The sequence below is a fragment of the Olea europaea genome, unplaced genomic scaffold (genome assembly GCF_002742605.1).
Source record: "Olea europaea var. sylvestris unplaced genomic scaffold, O_europaea_v1 scaffold2444, whole genome shotgun sequence".
NCBI lineage: Eukaryota > Viridiplantae > Streptophyta > Magnoliopsida > Lamiales > Oleaceae > Olea > Olea europaea.
Window position 1 is genome coordinate 76,812 of NW_019242635.1, and position 19,148 is coordinate 95,959.

Genomic DNA, 19,148 nt, shown 5'->3' on the forward strand with positions numbered 1-19,148 from the left:
AAAACTCTTATAACCATAATATCCTTTAGACGGCTAAAACTCGGGTTTAACTTGACCAAATTAAATTTTTCTTGAGTCCATAATTCGCCATTTATTATGAGCTTCAAAATGAACCCAATATTGGTAGAGTAATTCTAACTCCTTCAATAGTTAACTATTTGGTCCATTTAATAAAGTATAAAATAATTTGATATTTTTTATTTTTTTTCAATTTGGTCCCTCAACTAATAAGATAACTATAGAGATAATCAATTAACTTGCATAAGAACTTAACCAAACATTGCATTCCTATTAAATGGCAAATGAAAATATATGCGAATTTAAGTTAAAAATTCGGGATTCTACATAAGGCACCATGATGTCCTCAAGTCAAAAGACCAATTCCACTACCGAACGTTAGAAATTAACCACTGACACTCAGATAGCCGTCCATGTAGAATCTCTCAGCGGGTCTCCAATATTTTGTTCTACAGCAAAACATCCACGTGTTCATTTAAATGTCATCACACTTTATCTTGTGAGATCAACTACATACTTCATTAGTAAGAAACGCTACACGTGATGGTCTATCCATAATAACGATATCCGTATCTTGTTATTACTTACGACCATGGACGATTTAAGATTTAATCATATGTAATTTGTATCACACAATCACAACTCCTTGTGATTAACAAATTATCAATATTTGAATCTACGAACTCTATTATTTAATTTAATTGAATATTAATTAAATAATAAATCTGCCATAAAATTGCATCAATTATTTATTAAAAGTATTTATGTCCAAGGTTAATTGGACCTAGGGCATAACACTTACAAACTTCCACTTGCACTAGATCCAATCACTTATGTATCGAATATCATAAGAGTCTACATGACGATCATGTTTATGCTGCGACAACTCTTTGTCAGTGGATCTGCAATATTGACAATTGTGGGAATTCGTTTCTTTCTTTACGTCATTTCTTTGTATTATATCTATGATGAGATGATACTGGCTTAATACATATTTGGGTCATTGATGAGACCTTATTTCCTTTATTTGTGCAATGAGTTTATTGTTATCACAATGCAATTGCATGTGATCGACAATGTTAGGACCTACTCCATGTTCATTAGTGAACATCTTGATCTACATTGCAACTCTTTGCTACTTTTGAAGTAATGATATTAGGTTTTTACTATTGAATCAACGATTGTTTCACGTTTGGAACCCTTCCAACACATTGTTTAGGAGTAAACTAATTTCTCCATATAAAATCTTTTCAAGATTTTATCTATGAAGATTGGGATGAGTTGAGCAATCTTCTAAATCTATCTCTATAGATTAAGTTGCCTCTCCCATATCTTTTACGGAACAATCATTTAACAACCACAATTTCAATGATTGAAATGTAGGGATATCGTTTCCTATTAATAATATGTCTTATACATATAATATTAGAAATACGACAATGTTCCCACTATCTTCTTGTAAATACACAGTTCGTCTCCATTTTTTATAAAATTAAACATTTTGATTGTTTATCAAATTGAATAATTCAGCTCCAAGAGACTTGCTTTAACCCATATTTAAGGTATGCAACTATTGCAACCAAAATCCGAATGAACTTCAGCATGGCTATAGGTGAAATATTTTGTCAAGGTCAACACTTAACCTTTTACTACTAGCCTTGCTTTGTATGTACGGATATTCCCATCCATGTCGACCCTTTTCTTGCAAACCATTTACAACATATGAGTTTTATCCATCATGAGGGTTGAACAAGGTCCAAACCTTATTTTCATACATCGTGTTCAATTCGAATTCCATGGGCTCATGCTATCCATCTGAATCAAAACTTGACTTTGCTTCTCTGTAATTAGTAGATTTATCATCCTTGATTAATAATACTTGATTAGTAATCGTGGATTTACACTTTCTTAAAGGTCGAATGATCGTTGGATCAAACTTGGACTCATCTACTTGGTCAACTATATTTGTAGACTCTAGAACTCTTTCAAGTTTTATTTTGCTCCCACAGTCCTCTTCTAGAGTAAACATTTTCTGTAAGAAGAAGATATGTTATGAGACGAAAACTTTCTTCACAATTGGATAATAGAATTGATATTCAAATATCTGCTTTGAATATCCCACAAATATGTATTTATCGGGATTTAGTGTCAAACTTATCCGATTCAAGACGCTTCAAATAAGCGTCACAGCCCCAAACTTTCATATGAGATAAGTTGATACTATTGCTTTCCATAGCTCGTATGGAGCACTATTAACCAGTTTAGATGGGACATGATTTAGTGTGCAGCACACTACAGTCAGTGGATGACCCTAAAAACAATTTTGGAAGTTTGCATCGCTTGTTATTAATTGCAATATATCTAATAGTTTATTATTCCTCATTTTAGAGACACCACTATGTTGTAGTGCATGTAGAGGATCCACTGCAAGAGAATCTCATTCTCTCTTAGATAATCTAGAATTTCATCTTTAAAATATTCCCATCCCAATCGGATCTTAGTGTGGAAATATCTTTACCTATTTGTTTCTCTACTACTAGCTTGAATACCTTGAACCTTTCAAGAGCTCTATGCTTAAATTTCATCAAGTATGCATGATTATTGATGAAATAAGAGAAACTTCATTTGACATTAATCACTATGTATTAGGCCAGTAATTATGTAGACCTTTTCCCTTTCCAGTAAAAGGAAATTTGTTTATCTTGCCTAAAAGGCATGACTCGCATTTTTTCAAATGATTCAAAATCAGTTGACCCCAAATATACTTCTCTATGTAATTTTGGAATTGTTTTTCATCTAAATGACCAAGTCTGCAATGCTAGATTTAGGTGCTATCTAGATTATCACTTTTATGCCTATCAACTTCTATACTCATTATAGAATGCTTAGTATTTAGAATATAAATGTTATTTGTAGCTTACCATAACCATTAAGATCTTAATCAAGATAAGAAGGAACAACAATTGTCCTTAACATTAAAATAGTTCATGTCCGAACATGAATTCATTTTAATATTCCAGCTATGGTGGGTACTCTCTATTCCAATACTAAGTCTAAAGGCAACGACAAGAAGTATGCTCCTACAAGCAATGCACCAACATTTGCTCATCTTCAACGTGTAGGTCAACTTCTCCTTTTTTCAGTGGTCTACTTCTATTTAGTTTCTTCATATTTGTATAAACATGACATTTATATTTGATATCAAATACCTAAGAAACTTATGAAGTAGAAGTAGGCCTTGTAATATTTCTTCCAATGACTTTTCATTCTATAATGAAAGCTATGGTCATTAGACTTTGTATTGTCCTTCGCTTTAACCGTATTAGCCACATTGGATGCCTTCCCATAGCCCCTTCAGACGTTCTCTTAATATCCTTAAAGAAATCAATGGCTTGCCCACTACTAACTTTGATATTGGGCTCAACATTCTTAAGCATGTTCAACAACTCAATGAGATTGCATTCTAGTTTATTAATATTATAATTCATAATTAGTATAAATAACTCTCTGACAGAGATGACAGAACTAAGTCAATACTTAGTTCATAATTGAACTTAATTGAGACAATTTCTCAATGCCAATTAGCTTCAGTACATGAGCATTGACTGAAGATCCCTCTGTCACTTTGCAACAGTATAGCTGCTTGGAAGTCTCATATCCTTTCACACATGATTATTATCATACAATTCTTTGAAATGAAAAAAATCATGCATTAGTATCTATTCTCTCAAGTTGCTTTTGTAACTCAGATGATGTAATGCAAACATCACACATGTTGCAGTATTATTGTCATCACCATGTTATTATAACAGCCACCTCTTCCTTAATTGAGTCAGCACCAGGTGTCTCTGGAAATGACTACTTAAGACAAACAACTTTCTCATGCCTAAGAATAATTCTCAGATTGCGGTGTCAATCAAGAAAATGTGGTTTGATTGTTGGCATCTAGTATGCCTCTTAAATACATATGGTTACTCAAGATTTAATACAAGTGACGAAAAGGAAAGGAATAATATATAAAAATGCATAAATTAATTTAACATGGAATTTCATTAAATTAATTACGCTCCCACCGTTTAACTCAAATTTATGACCCTCTCGCATAAATTTATAGAATCCATATTTGATTCCCAGTGAGCTAGGATCCCATCTGTTATACCAAAACCTTGAATATACTCAACGTTCCTTAATATAACATTTGGATAGATACTATTATCAATTGTATCTCCTTACAACTCCCACGTCATTAAGCTGACAACTCTTTGTCTTCAAGCACCTTATGTGTTAGCTTAACATACCTCTAAAATTTAACTCATTGAGTGTATTCAACAAGAAATTAAGTTAAGTCGGACCCATCATTTAGAAATATTTAATATTTTTCATGGTGTCAAACATATCCCTAGTAGACCAACCTTGAGTGTACTCAATAAGTTGAGACGATTTGGGACTCTGGTTCTTCACTATAATGATGGGAGTCGAATAATAAATTGATTTAATATTTTATTGAGGGATTTCGCATTCAAAAGTATCATCAACATCGATATAATCATATATATAATTTATTATGCATCAAACATGCAAATAAACATATATATAATATAATACTGTAGTGTAGACGATTATGGACTTTTACTATCTAGTCTTCCCGAGCTATAAGAAAGACTAGTTGGTCAATTTCTAGGGGGTATTACATTGATAATACAATGATCCATCTCCATAGTTTTCACATCTTCTTGTGTCTCCAATTAGTCCTATACAGGTGGCACGCAGCCCTAAATGAAATTGGACTCGGGGGCCTATAGTAACAATAACAATAACGGACTCGCGGGTCCAAAATGATTAAGAGCTCGCGGGTCCAAAATAATAACAAAAATAACGGACTTGCAGGTCCAAAATAATCAAGAGCTCGTAGGCACATAAAACGACAAGAATAAAATTAACCATTCAACATATCCACATTATTGAGTCCATAATCGTCCACTAATAATACATCCATCACATAAATGTATGCCTATATAATATCTAAGATTATATGTAAACATGTTTCAAGTTTCCAGCAATTAATGTCGTCTAAACTATTCTAGACAAATGGATCGGAATAATTAAATAATCAATTAACCATATTAATTAATTGTTTAATCTGCGGGTGTATTTAATTAAAATCATATTTTAATTATATACTAAATTAGAGGCCAACTCTAATTCCTCAATTATAGGACGGGACTATATAATTAAAATCACATTTCAATTAAGGGAAGTGCTACATGTACATAATTATCTACATAATGGTGTCCATAATTACACGTGGTACTGGATCCAACTTTTAATTCAAATATCACACTTGTATATCAACAACCGGATGATTGACACATCACATTATGGACACCATTATATGCAATAATTATGTACAAGTAAAATTTTCCTTCAATTAAATATCAAATTAGAGTTCAACTCTAATTTCAAAATGTAAGGCAGTTGAATTTAATCAAAATCAAATTTTAATTAAATAACAAAATTAGTGTCCAACTCTAATTCCAAGATTTTAGGGTGAACATATTTAATTAAAATTAAATTTTAATTAAACGACATATTAGAATCCAACTCTAATTCTAAGGAAAAATTTAGGACAAGACAATTTAATTAAAATCAAATTTTAATTAAATATCAAGTTAGAATCCAATTCTAACTTCTAGAATATATATGGGGTGAAAATTAATTAAAATCAAATTTTAATTAAATATTAAATTAGAGTCCAACTCTAATTTGAATTAATATTTTAATCTAGGATAACATTCCTAAATAAAATAAAATTCAATTTAGGGTCAAATTTAATATTTAAGTTAAAAACATCTTTTATCGAAAATATGAAAGTCGTTAATTTTAAATAAGATTTTAAATGGGTCAAAATTGAGATTTTAAGTCAAACCCATTTAAAACCATTTTAGAATTCAAATTTAAATCGATGTTAATGAGACCTTTGAATGTGAAACCCCTCAATAATTTTTTTTTATTCTTCTTGATGCAAGCGCTGCATAGATTACCCACAGGAAGGCTGCTGCCTGCAGCAGTGACGGCGATGCCACTGCAAGCAGGCGGCATCGCATGCGGCAATAGACGTCGCTACAGCACTGTTGCCACCACCTTGGGGTCGCCGATGGTCCGATATAATTTTTTTTGTTTACGAAAATTTAGGGGGTGTTCTCTTCGTGTTTCAGTTTTGTAGTTTTGAGTTTTGAATTCATTTTGAATTTTGTGTTTTGAGTGTTTGTTTTGAAATTGTTGAAAATATGTTATTTTTGTTAGTCTGAAAAACTAATTCTCAAAACAAAAAAATGAAAAACATATTTCCTTTGAAATTTTGAGTACCACGACAGCACCACCAAGACACCACCATGATACCACCAACCATTGCCAAAATCAACCCTACTACCACCACCATGAACTATCAACCACTGCCACCCCGTCCACAACTACCAACAAATCGAATGCAATAAAAATGCAAGAAAAAAATCACTACCACCACCATCTACAACCACCAACACCACCGACCACAACTATCCACTACCACCATCAACCACTGCCAGCACTGTCCACCACCATCCACAAACACCAACACCTTCAATTGCAAGAAAAATGCAAGAAAAAAGAACCAGCAACACAATCAAAATTGGTTCGTGGACTGCCGCTTGATTCGGCCCTATTGGTTCGAAATTGGTGATGATCCATGGGTTCATTTGGTGCGCCATGATGAGGCGGTGCTAGGGGTCCACGACCTTGGGTTGTGTCGTCAGCGCCGAACATTGCGGTTGAAGGGTTCGAGTTCACTGTTACGAAAAACAGCGCATCTCCTCATTGCGACGCTGCGTCAGCATCACCTTCTCACAAAAGCGTCGACACCGATCATCTCCCTTCGTAGCTGACATCGCCCTTCATAGCCAGTGTCACCCTTCGTAGCCGGCGTCCAAGAGAAGAGAAGGCAGAGCCATGTTTTCGACTGAAAACGGAAAGAAAAGGAAGGCTTTGAAAAGAAAAATAAAGGTGTTTCCCGTGTTTTCAATTTTTTCGAGTTTCGTACTGAAAACGCCCAAAACGACAAAAAATCTCATTTTGTGTTTTCTTCACAAACTTTTTTTTCATTTTCAAAAATTCGTTTTTGAAAACGGGAAATAGAACGCGTTTTCACTGTTTTGAAAAATCGAAAACAAAAAAAGGCCCGAAAATGGCAAAGAGAACAGGCCCTTAATTTTCTATCTCAAAACAAAAAATTTTGAATATGAAAATAAATTTTCTTAATTGCTAGAAACCCGAATAAGAACAGAATCAACTTTTAATTGTTCCCAAACATTAAAAAAAATTCTAACAAACACAAAGTAGGTTCTCATACCACTGTTGGGAATTTACTTATCATGCGCGGCGAAAAATTATAACAGATTTCAATTCCCCCCAAGGACATCTTTGTGTTTAGATAGAAATTGTATCTTTTACGAGATTTGCAAACTTCTTTTCTATTCTTTCATTCCAACAATCTTGATTCTTCACCCATAGCTGTCCAATTGCCCAGCTTTCAATAGAAATCCACACAGAGAACAAGATTGTAGGCACCAGAATATTCTCCTTTTGTGCTAGCAAGAATCAATTATCTTAGAATTACAAACCCTAGTCACTTATTTATATAAGCCCAAACGGGCTTGACCTGACCCGATTCAATATTTAACTAACCCATTTAATTACATCCGGTCCATGAATTAATTAATCTAATTAATTAATTCGGGCCTATAAATAAGCAACCCAATTAATTAATTTATCCAACGTTTGTTAAATTGATTAATTGACAAATCACAATCTTCCAGTTCTCCGTTTGTGTGCGACCCATCTGGTTCTCGATCACGATACCTAACAATGTGAATTATTTTTTTATCTAATCAAAATCGATAAATTAAAATACCCTTTTAATTTATCACCAATTTACGTTCGTCATCCCCGATTGACATCGAGCAATATGTCAGAGCAATTTATGTGACGGAAAATGTCACGTGGTATGACAAAACCAAACTCATTCGTTTACTGTGAAACAATAATTCCTTTGTCAATATGATCCCATCAATTACGAGATATGATAAATATCAATCTTAATTATCGATTATATCTTTCCTTTCACTATTAAGTCAATATAATTCGAAAACTCCTTTTTGACTTATGAGTACACCTAGGCCAATGATTTCATTATCGACTTAACCGAATAAAATGTAGATCATAATCTCTTACTATCTAAGAGTGATGAATCCTCTATTGATCATTTAGAACCTTCATATAATTTTTGACATACTCGAATGACACCGTATTAGCGACCCCTGACAAAGCAACATCCAACATCGCCAAAGTATGACTGCCCTCATATAAGGCACCAAGATAACCTCAAGTCAAATGACCAATTTCACTACCGAACGTTAGAGATTAACCACTGACACTCAGATAGTTATCTATGTGGAATCTCTCAGCGGGTCTCTAATGTTTTGTTCTACAACAAAATATCCACGTCTTTATTTAAATGTCACTACACTTTAACTTGTGAGATAAGCTACTTACTTCAAAAATAAGAAATGTCACACGGGAAAGTCTATCCATAATAACGATATCCGTATCTCATTATTACTCACGACCATGGACGATTTAAGATTCAATTTTATGTAATTTGTATCTCACAATCATAACTCCTTGTGATTAACAAATTATCAAGATTTGAATCTACGGACTATATTATTTAATTTAATTGAATATTAATTAAATAATAGATTTGCCATAAAATTGTGTCAATTATATAATAAAAGTATTTCTGTCTAAGGTTGATTGGACCTAGGGCATAACACTTACAAGTGTAACCACTTAGAATGGTGCTAGATAGCATTATACATTTGAAAAGTATGGCCGAGATTTCTAAATAACTACATACGGTCATGGATTTTGCATGGAACAGAGCATAAGGAATGAAGAGGCGGAGATAATAATGGCAAGAGTAAGATGACATCTCTTCATGTCCCTCGTTGTCGACAGTTGCAGTTCATATTGTGGGCATCTGCATGTCCTAGGGGCTAGGACAATATAAATGTTAGGCTCGAATTTGCGTAACTATTGTTAGGAATCCACTTTCAAAGTAAGACGTTACCAAGAACCAAAAAAGAAACATCGTCAAGTAAAGCATGAAAGATCTTAGAAAAATATAAGCACAAAAAGGCCATGAAGCATCACCGAACAACACCCAAACGAACTCTAGAAGTGCGAAGCATCAACAAAGTAAAACCTTCAAGTTCATAACTTAAATATTTATATTAGAATTGGACATTGGGGGCTACTATTACTACCCTAATTTGCTAGACATCCATATGGAATCTATGCATGTCTAAGGAGCCACATTTGCCCAAAAATCCCATTTCATCAAGAATCATGCATCGCTCCGACGAACCACTCTATACCTCACCAATGTCATCTCTTTTGGAAACCGACCATGGCATTGCTTCTTTTATAATATTTTTGAACTCTTTTTCTTTTTGTTGTTTCTTTGATCACTTTTAAAATAGCTCATCTGCGTTTTTCTTTTTAATATATATGTATTCTATTTATTTCCACTTTTGAGTTGAATTTTAATTGATTAGTTGAAAATCAGTCATAGAAACAGATTGGATTTTCTTGGTTATTACTATTGTGGTTGTTATGGTTTGTGTAATTTTTGTAGATATCGCGGTGAAGGACTTTTATAAGTTTGTAATATAAGTATTAATTGAAGTTAAAATCTTATCTTAAAATTAAACAGGAATAGAAGAATACTTTGATTTGAGGTTTTGATTCGACATTTTGAATGAAGTTTTATGCCAATTTGATATTATTTTGCTTTCTTTGCATTCCAGAAATTAATTGTAGGCCTTAGAAGAAGTTACAATCTTGATTTTATAGTTACAACCTCCGTTTGATATCTTGGGTGCAGCACATTTACTAGTGAAAAAAGTTTCAAGTTTTCCTTCACAAGAGTAGGGGTGTCAATTGGCTCATCCGCTCGGGAGGGCCATGGCTTGGCCCGAGAAAAGCTCGAGCTAGCCGGGCTCGTTGCACATTTCTACGGGGCCCTATTTTGGGGCGTTGGCTTGAGGAACCAGCCCATGTCACGGGTCATTTCGGCCCGTAACGAGCGATCTTGAAAAAAAAAAGGAAAAATCTTTAAAACTTATAATATATATATATAGGGCAAGCTGCGTAGCTGCCTTAATTACTGCCTGCAATAACAACTGCCTTTTTAAGGCGACTGCCAGGGCAGCTATATTTATAAAGGGGAAAAAAAAAGGAGCGAGCTTGACCTGACATTGCTCGCTAAAGCTCAAGCATAAAGGTAGGATCGAGCCTAAATTTTTTGGCCAAGCAAAAGTTTGGCTCGACTAGGGCAAAAAAAATTCGAATCATTTTTACTTGAGCCGAGCCCGAACTTTGAGTTCCGACTAATGAGCCGACTCGATTTGACTCGTAGACATCCCTACATAAAAGTGAAAAATGTTTTATGGATGCCTTCTAGTATTTCTTTCTTCTAGGGATGGCAACGGTTCGGTTTCGGTTCAGTTCGGCCAAAACCATCACCGAACTGTCAAATTTTTTGTCATACCATAATCGCATCATAACCACGTAAATCGGTTCGGTTCGATTTGTATCTCGGTTTGACTCGGTTCGATTCGATTCGGTTCGGTTAATAACCACGAATAGAAATTATTTTTTATAGGTTCATCCGTCAAATTTATATAAAACAATTTATGAAAAGAGAGTCAATTGAAACAAAAACATAATATTCAAAATGAAAATGCAAACATTATCCCAAATTCCAATTGCAAAATAAAAATTTAACAAACGGTGCTATGAATATAAAAATACTAAACTTTTCCTTCATTCTTTATTCTTGTACATTATAGTTACTTGATTCATGATCAATAATTCAAAAGTTTCAACCTTAACTCATATTCAATCTTCATTCTTCCCCACAACTCTTACTAGTATAGGTCAACACTCAAAATTGATTCTTATATAGTAAATAAGAAATGTAAGTAGAGAATACAATGATACTATCTAATTCAAAATGGTTTTAACTAAGATTTAAATAAAAAAATGTACATCTTCGTCAACTTCCTTCTCACTAAACCTTGCCATCCCTAATAAAAGAATGGTTTTTTTTAAGCGGATAAACGGTTCGGTTTCGGTTCGACAGCGTAAATACCATACCTGCACTGCCACGATCCGGTTCGTTAAAATAAAATCTCATATCCACCACATTGCACCATCGGTTCAATTTTTTTCGCCCCATTCTGTTCGGTTAACCGCGATTTTCGATTTTAACGGTTCAAATTGCCATCTCTACTTTCTTCCCTTCTATTGAGATTGCTAATGGGGAATACAAGCATCTTTATTATATTTTCCAACTTGTCCTTTAAGGAAAAAAAAGAAAAAAAGAAACAAAATAATTTAATATGTACTAATTCTAACTTACTTCGCCACTTGTCTTTTTATTCTGTTACTTAATTAAATTGCCTTAATATGGCCATCTTTTTCATAGATAGTATCAACTTCGTTAGGTAAACGTTAATTTTCAATCAACTTGAACTTAAAAAATTATCTGAGAAGACAGATATAATTAAAAAGATGTATTAAAAGCCAACATGATTAGGCAAAAATCTATTTTCATACATTTCTTGTGTTGTGCTTTCTTTTCTTGATAATATCAAACTTGTCAGTTAAGAAAATCATTTAATAGGTAAAAATTCTAACCTACTCCACTTGTCTTTTATTTCTACTACTTAACTAATTATCTTAATATGGCCATCATTTTCTATTAATTAATTAATTATCTTAATATGGCCATTGTTTTCCTTAAAAACTCCGGCTTCAATCGGCAAAGGTAAATTTTCAACTAACTTGACGCTAAAATCAAATTATTTGAAAAGCCCAAAAAATGCGGACTTGATTAGGTAAAGGTATATTTTCCTACATTTCTTGGTCGTTTTTCTTGTCTTGATTTCAATCATTTTGGGGGTTAGTCTCATAAATTGGTAAAGTATGAGTTTCGGCACCATTTTAATCATTTAATATGCCTTCTGTGGTACTAAATTTAGCAGTAGGTATGATAAATCGTGCGTGAAGGAAAAAAAAAAAAAAAAAAAAAGGAAGAAGGAATTTGATCTATTCATATTTTGCAAGGAACTGAAAGAATATTTACATTATTCGTTCCATTATTTCTCCATGCAAATAAGGTGTAATTTTTGGTTTTTATATGAAAAGTTTCTAAATCTCAAACTTATTATGAACTTATTTACTTCCATTTTTCATTCAATTGTAAAGAACTCTAGATTTGGTTTCTTTTGAGTAGCACGGGAGTTACAACAAAAATTAGTTATCCCCGATTTCCCTATCTATTTATTCATTTTCTTTTTCGATATACAAGGGTTAACAAGAGCACGATTCTCTAGTGTGACATAACATATTTGGGTAGCACCTTTAAAGGGAAAAAATAATTCTTTCTTTCCTTCAATTGCCTGTTTGATTGCAAAGATGAGATTTTGGTGGAAAGAAAACGAATTTCAGGGAATTGAATTGTCTAGAAATTGTTTTCTTGGGAATTGCTAATTTATTGTGTTTGATTGATAGAAAATGTTGAAATAAGAGTGTTTTTTGGTGTTCGTTTGACTTTGTTTTACACGAAAATTGTCGATGCAAGGGATTAAATTTACTGATATTGCGGATAGAATTTATTTCCATTACCAAAAAAAAGGAAAAAAAATCCAAAAATCATCCATGTTTTAGTGTTCATTTTATTTTGTTTTATATGAAAACTGTCAATTTAAGGGATATTCTCTTTTACAATTGGTCCTAGAATTTATTTACAATGCAAAAAAAAAAAAAAAAAAAAAAAAAAAAAAAAAAAAAAAAAAAAAAGAGAGCACCTAGAATTCACTTTCCCACCATATAGGTGGGAAAACCAATTCCTTGATTTCGAGGAAAATAGGCGCGTTGGAGGGTAGCATGGAAAATGAATTCCATGAAAATTCTTGCCCATCAAACACTCAAATGTGGAAGATGCAAATTAATTTCCATTGTCCATGGAAATTCTTGCCTATCAAATAGAGCCAGGATTTATGGTGGGAACTGGAAATTGAATACAAGCATATTTGGTTGAGTTATTCCCTAGTGGGCCTTTGAGAGCAAAACAAAATCATTTGATATGTACACCACTTTTCTGATGATTCCATTAATTTGATTAAGCTAAGGTCTACGTTCAACCAACCTTCCCTATAAGTAGAGATGTTGTTATGACTAATTCTCATCAATCTTACTCTCTCTCTGAAACCAACAATATTTTGATTACAACTAAGAGACACATCTGATACACATTCCCTCTCAATAAACTCTCTATCTGATCAGCATTTTGTCCAAACCAACAATACTTGATGGGTTTCTCTTACGAAAATCTGTCACTTCTAGTCACAAGCCCAGATCTCCTTTCCCATCTGCAAGATTTAAAGCTTGATGGAGGAGAAAAACTTGTTAACTTTCAATGGTTAGGGCCACACTTTTTAGCTTTTCTCAAATATGCAAAAGAACTGCACGAGGATTTGATAATACCCGAAGGGAATGACTTCAGCCCGAGATTTATTGATCTGCTGAAGTGTCTTGATGATGCAGCCTCCAACTGCATCTTATATGGAGAGACCGAACATTACAAAAACTTTTTAGAAATCATTCTCTCTTTCATGCCATACATTAAGAAGCTTTTCACTCTTCAAAACACGCTGGAATTTGAATGTAATGGTTATGGCGATCCACATTATGTGCTTCGGGAAAGCTTTATCAACTTTCTTTATGAAACTATTGGAGAATTGCTTAATTGCGAAACATATTCCAGTGTTCTTGTGAGTAATCAAGTCAAAGTTCTTTGGAAGGAGCTGAAATTTCTGCTAACTTTTTTTGTTGATACAATGCAATATACATCCGAAATGGAACAGCAACAGATCGAGCAGATGTTTGAAGGGAATACAATCACAGAAATTGGACATGTATACGACACAGTAGGGGTTTTCTTGCATAAGTTGTTTTTCACCACAGACCATGTTACCACTACCGAAATGGATGAGCCAATTTTTCTTCTGTTAAAAAGGATTGCGTCTGTGCAAAAGGAGATAAAAAATCACTACATTGAAGTCTCAATGAAGCTGACTTGCGGAAATGGAAGCCTACAAATTGCAGAAAGTCAAAGTGAAGTATCATCATCCCAACATAAAAACATTCCTATGGCAGAAGAGATGATTGTGGGCTTCGAGGACGTGACAACACAAATTGCAAGTAAGATTCTTGGAGGACCAAGCTACCGCCAGATTATTTCCATCGTTGGAATGGGTGGTCTTGGCAAGACATCTTTAGCAAAGAAAGTGTACAATGATTCCAACGTTCGGAACTATTTTGATATGCTTTCTTGGTGTGTTGTTTCTCAAACTTACAAAAAGAGAAAGCTGTTGATTGACATTTTGAGCTCTGGAACTAACCTTAACAGAGAAGAACTTTCGAAAAAGGAAGACGAAGAATTGGCCGAACTTCTTTACAAAAATTTAAAGGGGAGAAGATACCTCATTGTTATAGACGATCTGTGGGATAAAGAAGCGTGGGATGATTTGAAAAGGTTATTTCCTGAGGACAAAAATGGAAGCAGAGTATTGTTCACCAGTCGGCAGAAAAATGTGGCATTGGAAATTTCACAAGTTATTCTTGAACCTCCTCTCATGTCACCAGGTGAAAGTTGGAATTTATTAGAGCAGAATCTGTTCAAGAGTGACCGTTGCCCTCAAGAACTGCAAGATATTGGAAAGCAAATTGCAACAAATTGTCATGGACTTCCTCTTTCGGTTGTCACGATAGCTGGAGTTCTTTCAAATATGGAGAAGAAAGAAAGCTTATGGCAAGATGTTGCAAAAAGTTTAAGTTCTTACATTTCCCAAAAAGCCGACGACTATCTTCCCACATTGAAACTTAGTTACATGCATTTACCAAATCACCTGAAACCATGTTTCCTCTATCTTAGTGCATTCCAGGAAGACGAGGAAATTTGGGTTAAGAAGCTATTATTATTCTGGATAGCTGAAGGTTTCATAGAAAAAAAAGAGCACAAGAGCTTAGAAGATATTGCTGAGGAATATCTAGTAGAACTAATTGACAGGAGCCTGCTGCAAGTTGCCACAAGAAGGTCTAACAATGGAGTAAACGCATGTACTCTTCACGATCTAGTGCTCGACATGTGCAGAAAAATGGCGGTAGAAGATGAAACATTTTTGTTTCAACAGTAAGTTAACTCACTCTCTTTCTAATTTCTTCTCATTTTACTTTTCTTTTCCAATTTAGCCCTATTAATTTGAGATAATTATGTCAATGATGATGTTGCTGTTGCTGTTGCTGATGCTGGTTGATGTGGTTGAACTGACGATAATGCTCCATATTCTTATTATTTTACTTCTTTAGCCAATTTTTGATATCTAAGCTTCGCCATCGCTTGTGTATGGATCGGGTCTCACCTGCCTTATCCATTCTTTACAATTCTGAAAAAGTAAGGATCTTTGATCAAAGATATTATTCAAGTATTCTACTAGGGATCAAAATTATGCCTGACTTGAGGTACTTGGCTATTCCATCATTAGATTCAACAATAAGCAGACTTCAGAACCTAGAAGTTCTTCGTGTGGGAGTTAAAAGAATACCAGCATACCTTCTCAGTATGCCTAAGTTGAGACATCTAGATGTCGGAACCTTTGAGACACATGCAAAGTTCAGTAAGAATTGTGATTGCTCCCAAATAAATAGCCTACAAACCCTTTTTCACGTTCGCATTGGCAATTCGAAACATGAAGAAATCTTGAGGTGTTCTCCAAATCTTCTTGCCCTTAAATGCAAATCTTCAAACAATTTCGTTCCCAATTTCAACTTTCCTTCTCAGCTTCAATCACTCACATTTATAGGACATGAATTCAAAATTGATTACTCAGGGGTTAACTTCCCCAAGAATATCAAAAAACTTAGTCTTAGTTCGCTCTTTTTGCCATGGGAAAAGATGTCATTAATTGGGACACTTCCCAACCTCGAGATTTTGAAATTAGGTTCAAGATCATATGAAGGAGAAATTTGGAGCACAAAGGATGATGAGTTCCAAAAACTCAAGTTCCTTAGATTATGTAACCTGGATCTTGAAGAGTGGAATTCCTCACACGATCATTTCCCTGTACTTGAACGACTGGTGTTGTATTTTTGTAAAAACTTGGACAAAATTCCTCCCGAGTTTAGCAATATTCTAACACTACAGAAGATCGAGGTAGATTATTGTGGTGAAAATGTCGGAAGTTCAGCTTTGAAAATTCGTGAAGAACAACAGGATTATGGTAACGAAGAGTTTGAAGTGACCATCAGTAATGAAAGGTAAAGAGAGTCTCTGTTCTACTGGTATAAATCAAAGCTCATCTCATACTTTTTCTGTTGGAAAAAAAATATATTTTTATTATTATTTATTTGATTAACATTTTTCTTTTTGCTAGTTCCATATTCTTTTCTTTGCAGCGAACGTGAAGTTACAACTACTTAAAATTAAATAGTGGCCTAATTGCAAAATTGTATTATTTTATGATTAATTTGACGAGTGATCAGATGAGCCTCAAATCTTTTGCCTTGTGGTTTACTATTATTTATTTTCTTTTCATGTAGTTCTCTACTGCATTATTTCGAATGTATTATTTAATCAAACTGGGCAATACAAATTGGTCCGATTCATTTAGAATAGGTTTGACTCCAAGTAATATACTTTAGAAACCTAGTCCAGTCCATTGCTTTCTGGCCCAACTGTGTGATTTTATAATGCTGGTTGGTATGTGAATTTCTAGCCATTGCCTTAACATTTATTTGCCTCCAAATTTTGATTGATTCCATGTCTTAGTAATGGGAGAGATCATAAGAACTATTTTTTCGAGTTATTCAAATAGAGTTGTCTTGCATTTTAATAATCTTTATTTGTCCATCATTTGTTGCAAGTCGCGATAAAAAGAAAAGGGAAAAAAGAGAAGTCATCTCTTTAGGTATTTTGAATTATCTAACTCAAATATTTCACAACGTCTAAAACAAACTTCCAAACGTAAATGAGATTGGTGTCTAACTTTAGGGTATGTTCTTTTTGTCATTTTCGAGTCATTTTCTGTTTTCAATTTTTCAAAATGGTGAAAATACGTTCTCTTTTCGATTTTTTAAAATGAACTTTAAAAAAAAAAAATTGTAGTGAAAACTCAAAAGGTTAGTTTTGATCGTTTCAAGTACAAAACACGCTCAAATGAAAAACCAACCCTTACCTCTCTGTCGCAGTCTCACTGTCGTCTCTCTCTCTCTCCCCCGTAAGTTTTCGCCTCTCCTTCTCTAGGGTTTGCTCTGCGCCTCTGCCTGCCTCACTCAATTCTTCTACTCCCACGATTTCCTATTCTCCTCGGTTCGGCTCCTCAAATTGGCTGGGAAATTGCGTGAAGAAGTGGAAATTCCTGTAAAAATTTCTTAGATTTTCGTCTGCATTTCTTCCATTTTTCATCTGTAATTTTTTCTGCACTGAATCTGTAAATACATGTATATTTATGTTGTGTATATGTTTTAGAATGACAGGAAAGGATTTTGAATTCTCTACCAGAAATTGGGCCTCCAATCCTCTCTACCAATCACAACTACAGGTTTCTTAATTGCCCTTTTCTTTTTCGATTAAATGTTGAAATTTGCTATTTGAAATAGTGAGTGCTTCAAAATACGTATCCTGTGCATTTTTTTATGAGATTTTGAAGAGCAGAACATATATGGAAACAGATGGACTGAGATTGCAAAGGTAGTTATGGGCATATAATCCATTGAGAAGTGAATTCCATTGTTTTTATTCATGAATTCCATTGAAGATATGGAAAGGTAGTTATGGGGCATGGCCATATAATCCATATATCTTCTGTGCCTGAATTCCATTTTTTTTAATTCAGTATTTAGTTTCAACGAAAACATTGTTAGGAAATGATGGGCATATAATCCATTTATTTATGAATTTGCGATTTTTAATTAGATAACAATCTGAATAACTACTGGGTTTTTTTAAAATCCTTTTTCTTTGATTTTTAGTCGTAAGAAATAATTTGTTTTGGGTAAATAATCCTCTTCTCAATTTTTCTCTCTGGTTGTGTGGTTGGACTTGGGATATAACCACTGGCGTCTGTCCACAGCCATCAAATCTAATATTTCATGGCTGCCACCATTGAAGGATTGTAATAATATTTAAAAGTAAATTGAATTTAAACTTTACTGATTAATTTAGTCGCATATAATAATATTTTGTATTAAATATGTACTGAGAGTCTTGTAAAATTGTACCCAAAAAAAAAAAATGACATGTTCAATATACTATGATTTGTTGGATCGTTTGTTGTTGATGATTTTGGTGTAAGCTATAGATCTCCCTGTTTCAATTAGGTAAATCTAATTCGTAAACGATGATTTTGTCCGTATTCTATGATTTGTTGGATCATTTGTTGTTGATGCTTTTGTGTGTATACATGTTGATTCTTATAATTATGGGTACATGTGTTAGGTATGCTTTTGAGCAATTGGTTGTATGTGACTATAATTAAATACATTAATATGTCCTCAAATCACCTTCGTAAGGTCTTACATATTTGATGATAATTTGATGTATATGAATATAGCTTCAACATGGGTGATCACAAAGTTAGGAATGAGGAACCAATGTCATGGTCGGACGAGAATGAACACAGTAAAATTTTAGATATGGCTTATGCATTGCATGTTTTACGGTCACAGTTCTTGCTTGTGATTTCCACCATGGCTATTTTGATGGTTGCTATTTTGTGTAGGGTGGCAGTATGGCAGAGCTGGGGATATCCGAGTCATTCAAGACAATTATTTAAGGGTCGACGAAGTCATCACTTGTGCCCCATGGCAGAGAGAAGACAGAATGTAAAGAAATGCTTTATTTATAAGTGAAACTCAAGACAATTATTGCAATGCTTTGTATTTGTGTGTCGTGAATCAGATGGAATGTC

General features: G+C 33.8%; 1 protein-coding gene across 4 annotated transcripts; it reads left to right on the forward strand.

Moving 5' to 3' along the window:
- Nucleotides 1-13,030: 13,030 nt before the first annotated feature.
- Nucleotides 13,031-19,148, forward strand: LOC111382187 (putative late blight resistance protein homolog R1B-17). 4 transcript variants are annotated; one of them, XR_002700470.1, is made up of 5 exons: nt 13,031-15,373; nt 15,550-16,497; nt 17,708-17,780; nt 18,792-18,859; nt 18,960-19,142. XR_002700470.1 is itself a non-coding variant. In XM_023006092.1 (4 exons), the coding sequence occupies exons 1-4, from the start codon at nt 13,491-13,493 to the stop codon at nt 19,011-19,013; spliced, it is 2,958 nt and encodes a 985-aa protein (XP_022861860.1). In that variant the 5' UTR covers nt 13,032-13,490; the 3' UTR covers nt 19,014-19,142. The 4 variants fall into 4 exon arrangements, 1 of the variants encoding a protein (XP_022861860.1); XM_023006092.1 differs by lacking the exon at nt 18,792-18,859 and having other exon boundaries at nt 13,032-15,373; XR_002700472.1 differs by lacking the exons at nt 13,031-15,373; nt 15,550-16,497; nt 18,960-19,142 and adding an exon at nt 17,290-17,599 and having other exon boundaries at nt 18,792-18,810.